The sequence below is a fragment of the Marmota monax genome, unplaced genomic scaffold, assembly GCF_021218885.2.
Source record: "Marmota monax isolate L192 unplaced genomic scaffold, Marmota_monax_Labrador192_F-V1.1 WCK01_AAM20220418_F8-fsc00030, whole genome shotgun sequence".
In the NCBI taxonomy this organism is placed as follows: Eukaryota; Metazoa; Chordata; class Mammalia; order Rodentia; family Sciuridae; genus Marmota; species Marmota monax.
Genome location: NW_026691988.1, coordinates 2,337,576 through 2,347,563, shown reverse-complemented (window position 1 = coordinate 2,347,563; position 9,988 = coordinate 2,337,576). Strand labels below are relative to the sequence as shown.

Genomic DNA, 9,988 nt, shown 5'->3' with positions numbered 1-9,988 from the left:
ATGTGAGGTTTGTTCAACATATGGAAATCAATAAATGTAATTTGTCACATCAGTAGACTTAAAGATAAGAATCATAAGATATCTCAAAATATGCAGAAAAAGCATTTGACAAAATACAGCACCCCTTTATGTTCAAAACACTAGAAAAACTAGGGATAACAAGACCATATCTCAAAATCAAGAGTCAAAATCATAAAAGCTATCTATTGCTAAGCCCCAGGCCAACATAATTCTAAATGGAGAAAAATTGAAAGCACTCCTTCTAAAAACTGGAACAAGACAGGGATGCCCTCTCTCACCATTTCTATTTAACATAGTTCTTGAAACACTGGCCAGAGCAATTAGACAGATAAAAAGAAATTAAAGGGAGAAGAAGAACTCAAATATGACTATTTGCTGATGATATGATTCTATACCTAGAAGACACACACACAAAAAAAAATCCACCAGAAAACTTCTAGAACTAATAAGTGAATTCAGCAAAGTAGCACTATAAAAAATCAACACCCGTAAATCAAAGGCATTTCTGTATATCAGTGACAAATCATCTGAAAGGGAGATGAGGAAAACTACCCCATTTACAATAGTCTCAAAAAAAAAAGTACTTTGGGTATCAACTTAATGAAAGAGGTGAAAGACTTCTACAATGAAATCTACAGACACTAAAGGAAGAAATTTAAAAAGACCTTAAAAGATGGAAAGATCTCCCTTGTTCTTGGATAGGCTGAATTAATACAGTCAAAATGACCATACTAACAAAGGCATTCTATAGATTTAGTGCAATTCCAATCAAAGTCCCAATGGTATTCCTCACAGAAATAGAAAAAACAGTCATGAAATTCATCTATAACAGACCTCAAACTATACTACAGACCAATAGTAACAAAATCAGCAAGGTATTGTCAGCAAAATAGACTGGTAGACCAATGGTACAGAATAGAGGACACAGACACCAACCCACACAACTACAGTAATCTTATATTAGACAAAGGCAAACAAAGGCACCAAAAACATACATTGGAGAAAAGATTGCCTCTTCAAAAAATGGCTCTGGGAATACGGAAAATCCATATGCAACAAAACGAAATGAAACCCCTATCTCTCACCATGCACAAACCTCAACTCAAAGTGGACCTAGGAATTAAACCAGAGACACTGTGTCTAATAGAAGAAAAAGTAGGCCCAAATCTCCATCATGTCATATTAGGCCCTAACTTTCTTAATAAGATTCCTATAGCACAAGAATTTAAATCAAGAGTCAATAAATGGGCTGCATTCAAACTAAAAATCTTCTTCTCGGCAAAAGAAACAATCAGTGAGGTTAATAGAGAGCCTACATTTTGGGAGCAAATTTTTACCACATGCACATCAGATAAAGCACTAATCTCTAGGATATACAAAGAACTCAAAAACCTTAAAACCAAAAAAAAAAAAAAAAGAGAAAGAAAAAAACACACAAATAACCCAATCAATAAATGGGCCAAAGAAATGAAGAGTCACTTCTCAGAAGATGATATACAATCAATCAACAAATATATGAAAAAATGTTCAACATCTCTAGCAATTAGAGAAATGAAAATCAAAACTATTCTAAGATTTCGTCTCATTCCAGCCAGAATGGCAGCTATTAATACAAACAACAATAAGCATTGATGAGGGTGTGTGCCGGGTGGGGTGGGGAGGTACACTCATACATTGCTGGTGGAACTGCAAATTGATGCAGCCAATATGGAAAGCAGTATGCAGATTCCTTGGAAAACTGGGAATGGAACAACCGTTTGACCAAGCTATCCCACTCCTTGGTCTATACCCAAAGGACTTAAAAACAGCATAATACAGGGACATAGCCACAACAATGTTTATAGCACCACAATTCACAATAGCTAAACTGTGGAACCAACCTAGGTGCCCTTCAGTAGATGAATGGATAACAAAGATGTTATATATATATATATATATACAATGGAATATTATTCAGCATTAAAGGGGAATAAAATCATGGCATTTGCATGTAAATGGATGGAGTTGGATAATATAATGCTAAGTGAAGCTAGCCAATCCCAGAAAACTAAATGCTGAATGTTTTCTCTGATATAAGGAGGCTGATTCATAATGGAGTTTGTGTGGGGAGCATGGGTGGGTTAGAGGAACTCTAGATAGAGCAATGGGGAGGGGAAGGGAGGGGATAAGGGGGTAGAAAAGATGGTGGAATGAGATAGACATCATTACCCTAAGTACATGTATGAAGACACAAATGGTGTGACTCTACTTTGTGTACAACCAGAGAGATAAAAAATTGTGTTCTATATGTGTAATATGAATCATAATGCATTCTGCTGTCATACATAACAAATTAGAATAAAAAAAGAACACATTATTTCAAAGAATAGAGCAAACCATGAAAGAAACAAAATATTTCATTTATTCCTCCTACAAATATTTATCATGTTCTACAATGTTCTAGATGCCTGGGGTTCTTCCATGACTGAAACAGACAACATCTCTGGTTTTTTGGAAGTATGCACTGTACAAATAAAAAATAACACATATTTTGTTTGAAAATAAGCATGTGAAGAAAATAGATCTATGTGAAGAGATAAGGACTGCAGGGGGAGCTGAAACTTGAAATGGGCTCCACTGGGAACTGTAGAAATGCAATGCTCTGGTTTGGACATATATGGTATAAGGATGTCCCTCAAGGGCTCCTGGGTCAGAAGCTTGGTTCTCAGTGTCACAGTGTTAATAGGTGGTGGGTCTCCTGAGAGATGGGATCCAAATATGAGGTCTGTAGGTCATTGGGGGCACTGTCTTGAGAGGTTTGAATTGTCCTCAGGACACTTCAGGTAGCCCCCATTTCTCTGTATGTCTGGCTTCCTGTCTCACCACATGAATCCTAACTCTAACACATTCTGCCATTTTGATATCATTTTCCAGATGTGATTAATTTGGGGGCAGACCCTTGCTAGAGATAGCACTATACTGTTTGGACTTTCAACCTCTAACTTATGAGATAAATGAACCCATTTTCTTTATAAGGCATCCAGTCTCAGGTATTTCATTATAGCCATTAAAAACTGACCTATGCACGCGTATAATATATTTCTCAATATAGTCAGTTTCATCTTGGGTTGCCTTGTGAAGGGGAGTTCTAATGACTCTAAAAAAGAAAAAAAAAAGGAATACTATAGGAAAAAGAAATTGGGGAGTATATATGTGTATGTTATCAGTATGAAATTTTGATTTTTAAAGAAATAATACACTGCTGAAAGCCCAGACAAAATCAACTTCATAGCCTTTCTCCAAAGAAGATTTTTCTAGTTAAAAGTTTGTGCAAATGTCCTTAGGCAAGAATATGCAAGAGATATTTTATTTAATTTAAAATGGCTGATATAGTCTTAGCAAAGTGTAGGTGTAGAAGTGGAGCTAGTCAGGTGTACCATAGAGGAAGGACACAGGTCCTATGATAGCTCTTGGACTATCGGGGGTGGGGGGAAGCTGAGGAAAATTAGTAAAATTTTGAATGTATTTGAAGGTGGAACCAACAGGGTAACCTGATAGTTGGGAGGCAAAGTGTGAGAGAAAATCAAGAGTTAAGAATTCTGGACCATGTAAGTAAAATACTGGAGATGAGAAAGGGTCAGGTGTGGGAAAAGAGAAGTGCAGGCTGGGCTTCCAACGCCCAGTGCGTACCCAGGAATGACGTTTATTTGGTGGATACATGAGTGTGAATTAAGAGTAGAAGTTAAAATGGAGGAATAAATTTGAAACCTTGAATATACAGAAACGGTTTAAAGCAGCCTAGTGTTTGAAATTAATTTAAAAGCTGCATCCATGTGCAGAATTATGAAGATTATGAGGATAAACAGAGAGAAGTAAAGTGTTAGGAACTGAACCCAGGGATGCCCAAGGCTCAGGAGCTCACAGACAAGAAGAAAAGAAGCTGACGACGAAGCCCCAAGAATCACAAATACAGTAAAAGGAAAATGAATTGAGGGAGACAAAATGAAAACACTTGGAATTCCCAATGTTTTTAGCAAATCAGAAAAACAGAATTGGAAACAAACTTTGAATCTGAATAAAATTCTCAGTGTTGGAGAAAAGCATCTGTTGGGTTTTCATGTGCCCTACATGTCCCGGAAAAGGAAGGTAAAAGGAGGAAGACGAAGACGGAGCTGCCATACACAGAGGGGTGGCCGTGCAACCAACAGAGTGTGGAGAGTTGAGAAGGTAATCAGCCGGAGAAAGAACACGAGGAAGTTAATGCTTCAACAAATAGTGGATGTAGAGGAAAAAAAGAAACATTGGTCAAAACACAAGGAAACCCCAGTGAGAGGGTGGGAGACTGAAGATGCAGTGCCGGGTTAACAGTGAGGAGGTTAAACGCTGGAAGAAAGCAATGATTGAAATAGTCAAAACCCCAAAAATCAAATGAAAAACTATGGATTTTCTTTAGTTAAAAATAAACAAGTAACAAACAACAAAACAAAATTCATCATTTGTGCCGAAGGCAAAGAATAGTTTTCAGTGGACTCAGGGCCAAGCAAAATGTCAGTGTGCTGTCACTGAAAAGAACATTAAACAGAGACATGAGGTGGGAGGGAAAGGGAGAGAAAAGGGAAATTGCGTGGAAATGGAAGGAGACCCTCATTGTTATACAAAATTACATATAAGAGGTTGTGAGGGGAATGAAAAAAAAAACAAGGAGAGAAATGAATTACAGTAGATGGGGTAGAGAGAGAAGATGGGAGGGGAGGGGAGGGGGGATAGTAGGGGATAGGAAAGGTAGCAGAATACGACAGACACTAGTATGGCATTATGTAAAAATGTGGATGTGTAACCGATGTGATTCTGCAATCTGTATTTGGGGTAAAAATGGGAGTTCATAACCCACTTGAATCTAATGTATGAAATATGATATGTCAAGAGCTTTGTAATGTTTTGAACAACCAATAAAAAGAAAAGAAGGTGGATCTCCTGAGAGAGAGAAAGCTCACAAGTGTGTGTGTGTGTGTGTGTGTGTAGGCGGAGGGGAAGAAAGAGGGAGGGAAAAAAGGTGAAGAAGAAAGAGACAGAGAAATTTCTCAATTTTAAGAATTAGATGAGAAATTAAAATATCAGAACCAATAAACTCATGAAATAAGGTCTTAGAGCAAGTAGGAGAAGACAGAATGCAAAGAAAAATGGACTTTGGAAGGAGACGGAGGAAAAAAAGTCACAATATGTTCAAATAATAATAAAATGAGAAGGAACCATTATATCATTCTGAAAAATGAAAAAAAAAAAGCAACATAAAAAGCTAAAGATTTAGAATAGACATGCAGGAAAACTTTAAAACAACAACAGCAACATTTGAACATGTCTAAGATTAATTGAGGAGTACTCAAGTGACAAACGACACTTCATCCCAGCACCGCTGCCAGAACACTATTTGAAATCTTCCAGCAGAATTTCAGAGCAGCCTATATGCAGATGCAAAGAAACTAGGTTTGTGTGTGACTCCCCGAAAACAAATTGGGTAGACAATTAAATATGGCCTACCACAAGAACTGCCACTAAACCCAGGTCCAAGCTGTAGGGGTGAAAAGTCCCTGTGGGCCATTGCTACAGGGCCATCCAATTTCCCCAAATTCCATTTCCATCTTCTTTCTCTGATCTGTGATCAACCAGAAAGCCATTTGCTTGAATTTTCTTTTAGCTTCCAATTTTATTTCACCTCATGTCATCTCCATTACAGTTTAATGTTAACCTAAACCCCACTGAAGCCTCCATTCTTAGTCCTCAGAAATAAAAAAAAAAACAAAAAAAAACAATGTCCAGAGAGCACAGACACCAACAGCCAACCACCAAATGTTCTAATGAAACTAGGAGTCTGAGGGGTCACCACCAAAATCTTTCTGAATGTTCTGGGGCCTCCACAACATTTTCCATTTTCAGAATAAGAATAGAAAAGGACTCAAGAAGTTATGTGCTTCAGGGGGTGTGGAGACTGATATTCACTTGTTTAGAAATTACCATTTCTAAGTGGTAGCGCACTTGCCTAGCATGCATGAGGCACTGGGTTTGATTCTCAGCACCATGTAAAAATAAAGATATTGTGTCCACCTAAAACTAAAAATAAATATTAAAAAAAAGAAATTGTTATTTGTGCACTAGTTCAAAGGACTTGTCATTTCAAATCTCAAAATTTCTACTTATTTGGGCTTTGGAAGACCCTACCTACCTGCACTCAAGGCATTCAATTCCTTTTTTTTTCAAAGAGTTATCAAAAGTATGGTAACACCTCACCAAACTTATGATGGTACAACGGAATGCTATTCACTAAGAAAATGTACAGCACAGTTTTCAAAACTATGGGTTGAGAGTGAAGAAGGCATCATCATTTCCACTAGGGTCCTCATAGATTTCTCCGTAGAATGCAAAAAACAGTGGGTTGGTAGATTCAAAGTGATAAAGGACAAAACGTGGAAGCCCAGGCAAAAGTGGCCTATCCAAAGGGGGAGTCATTCCAAATAATTGGGAGCCTTCATGCTGCTATAGCAAAAAACTTCACTCTGGGTAATTTATTAGCAGGACTTAACTTCTCCAGGCCTGTAGACTGAATGCAACACCCACCATAAAACCAGGGGAGCTCAGCATTTACTCACATTTTTTGGGGCCGGCATCTGTCAGCCAGTGTAGTCAGGGCAGGTGGCCACTGAGGCCTCTCTCTGAGCTTGCAGATGGACTCCCTGCCTGATCCTCATAGTGGTAATTCTGGGAGTCTGTGCCCGGATTTCCTCTGCCAGACAAAAGACATGGCTCACCTCTGATTAGGGCCATCCAGATGCCTCACTGAACTTAATAATCCCTGTGTAGACCCGGTCTCTCCATCTGGGCACACTTTGAGCTCCTGGGTTAGGACTTCAAAACAAGGACTGTGAGGGGCTAGGAGTTGGCCCATCACACAGATGAGGCGGATTCCTCCCCAAACGTCAGGCCATTGTGAGAAGATATGTGATCCCAGCCCTTATTTTCCAAGGCACTTGAGTCACTAAGGAAGTGACCAGGCATGCCATGGACCACTGGAGTCATCAAGAATGCTTCCCAATGGGGCAGTGACAGAGGACCCCGCCATGCCAGGTGGGCACACATGTGCCTGGGTGCACCGTCCCTTGCATCTCTTCTTCCCGGCACTGGCAATGCTTTAACACCGTCCTCCTTTGTCCCTGTGCTGAGTCCCTTCACCCCTGCCCAGGACCCCTCAGGCAGGCCCGCCCTGCCCGCTCTCCCATCTCCCTTCCCTGCACACACTATCATGAAGACGATGCCACAGAACACTGGGGTCGCCCAGGTCTTCTCAGAGGTGATTTGTTCAACAGTTGCCACCCACCCTGTGGACAATGCTCAGGTAGGGACTCCTCCTGGCCAAGGTCACCAAGTAAAAGTCATGTCTACACTGGCTCAAGGGGAGAGCCAGTGTAGAACAAATCTGTCTGAACCAGCTCAAAGCAACCCAATGCTCCATGATGGCTCAAGGCCAGTGAGTCTCTACCTGCACTGTAGAGGGAGGCACAGAGGTCAGGCCTGGGAGAGGATGGCGGGTTGGACCCTGTGGGCCCTGCCCTCAGCCTGAGGCCCCACCTTACTTCTAATCAGCCTACAATTTAATCTTTGGAACAAAAGGTTAGGATCCAATTTGAAACCAATTTATTAAGAAACATCTGAAAAGAATTGTGGGAGAGGAGAGAGGGGCAGGGCGAAGTGTCCCAGCAGGGCGAAGTGTCCCAGGCAGAACAGCCTCTGAGGTCTTCCGCAGGTGGGGGCAGAGGAGAGACGGCCGTCCACTGGCACTGTCTGTCTGTCTGGCTCTCCACTTCCTTGGAGGCAGGCCGTCTATGGGTGTGGCACGTCGCTTCTCTGTGACATTTGAGCCATTTTATTGCTGACACATGGCACACAGCAGCAGCACAGGGCTCGGACACAGGCAGCGATCCTGCTCCTCACCTGTTTCCAGCCATTGGTGTGGCCAGGGCCTTGCCTCGGGGCTGTGTCCAGGGAGGAGGAGCTGCTGTGTGCCCTGGACCACCAGACGAGGACCCTGGAGGGCTTGGGCCTGGGGAAGCCAGAGTCAGACTGGGAGCAGCTGCGGAGAGTGGGGGCCCCTGCAGGCGGGCAGCGCAGAGGAATGGCAGGCAGGCTGCCACCCCTGATGTCCCTGTGCCCTGGCTGTTGGGCGTCCTCGGGCAGCAGATACTCAGAGGGCAAGGGGAAGGTGCGCAGGGCAGGCTGGCTGGCGCTCCTCTGTGGGAGGACAGGGACATTGGAGAGATTCTCGGGGCGCTGGCGAGGCCTAAGCCACTGAGGCACAGGCTGCCCCTGGAAGGTGCTCCCTACCCCCTGGCCTTGCTGGTGCTTCAGGATGAGGTACGTCGCCATGACCACATTGAACTTCCTCTTGGCCAGAGACACCCAGGTTTGGTAGGGATCAAAACCCAGGTCGAACAGCATGGTCAGGATGGCAGGGTCTGGGCGTGTGGGCAGGGCCTGGCTGGAAGGATGGGTTGCACATGGCTCACCCTGCCGCAGCCAGGGGTGCTGCAGGATCTGCTTCACTGTGGGTCGCTTCTTGGGGTTCAGGACCAGGATCTGGTGGATGAGCCTTCGTGCTTTGACCGGAACAGAGCTGGGCACCTGGAACCTGGCCAGAATGATCCTCATCAGCAACTCCTGAGGGGTGTCCCCCCTGAATGGATAGCTCCCCGTCAACATACAGTACAGGATGACGCCCAGGCTCCAGATGTCCGCTGGGGGGCCCTCATACTCTTGCTTCAGGACAATTTCTGGGGCGATGTAAGCCAGAGTACCCCATAAGTCATTAAGCTTCTGCCCGGCTGTGAACCTGGTGCTGAAGCCGAAGTCAATAAGTTTTGCATGTCCTCTGGCATCCAGCATGATGTTCTCTAGCTTCAAGTCCCTGTGCACGATGCCCTTGTCGTGGCAGTGGCCCAGGGCACACACGATCTGCCTGAAGATTCTGCAGGCCTCCTCCTGCTGCATGCCACCAGGGGGGATATGCTCAAGTAGCTGTCCCCCACCTGTGTACTCCATCACCATGTACAGGTTTTTCCTGGTCCTCATCACCTGAAAGAGTTGTACAATGTTGGGGTGCTCCAGGCTCCTCAACATTAGAGGTTCGGAGAGGTCCGAGATGTCCTGCGTCTCCGTCTTCAGGACTTTCACTGCGACATCTGCCCCTGTGAGGCGATGGCGGGCCAGGTAGACCTGACCAAACTCGCCATGCCCAATGGCCCTCAGGACCTCGTACTGGTCCAGGAAGCCTGGCTCCTGGCAGGAGCCCGGCCCCCACAACGCTACTCTAGACTGACTACTGTTGCTAACCATGGACACCCTGAGCAGGAACACCCACTAAAGATGCTAACTGGAAAATAAAATAACAAACCAAAACAATAAATCAAAATCAAAAACCAAAACCAGACAAAACAAAAAACCCAAATCAAAAAAGCAATATCCACAGTCCACAACCACCGACCGCCAACCACCAAGCGCACTAAGTATCTGGTGTCCGACAGGTCACCACCAAGAGCTTCCTGTACTTGTGGACAAAACCCAGCCTCAGCCACCCCCTTATATACCGGCTGTTTGAGATTCCTCACAGTGGCTCCTTGTGAGGTCAGAGCTAGAAATGGCCCAGTCATGGCTGGCCATAGCCCCAGTGGTCCTCTCCCTCTGGGGCCTCCAGAACTTTTTCCATTTTCAGAATAAGAATAGAAAAGGACTCCAGATGTTTTTTTTTTGCTCCAGTGGGGTGTGGAGACTGATGTTTGCTTGTTTAGAAATCAACATTTGTACGCTAGCTCAATGGACTTGTCATTTCAAGTCTCCAAATTTCTACTGACTTTGGGCTTTGGAAGACCTTGTCCTACCTGCACTCAAGGCATTCAGTTCCTTTCTCGGAATTACCGTCAAAAGTGCGGTAGCCCCTCATCCA

General features: G+C 43.7%; 1 protein-coding gene across 1 annotated transcript; it reads right to left on the bottom strand.

Moving 5' to 3' along the window:
- Window positions 1-7,872: 7,872 nt before the first annotated feature.
- Window positions 7,873-9,381, bottom strand: LOC124095688 (sperm motility kinase 2B-like). Its single transcript, XM_046448906.1, has one exon. It carries the CDS (start codon window positions 9,379-9,381, stop codon window positions 7,873-7,875), a length of 1,509 nt encoding a protein of 502 aa, XP_046304862.1.
- Window positions 9,382-9,988: the final 607 nt, after the last annotated feature.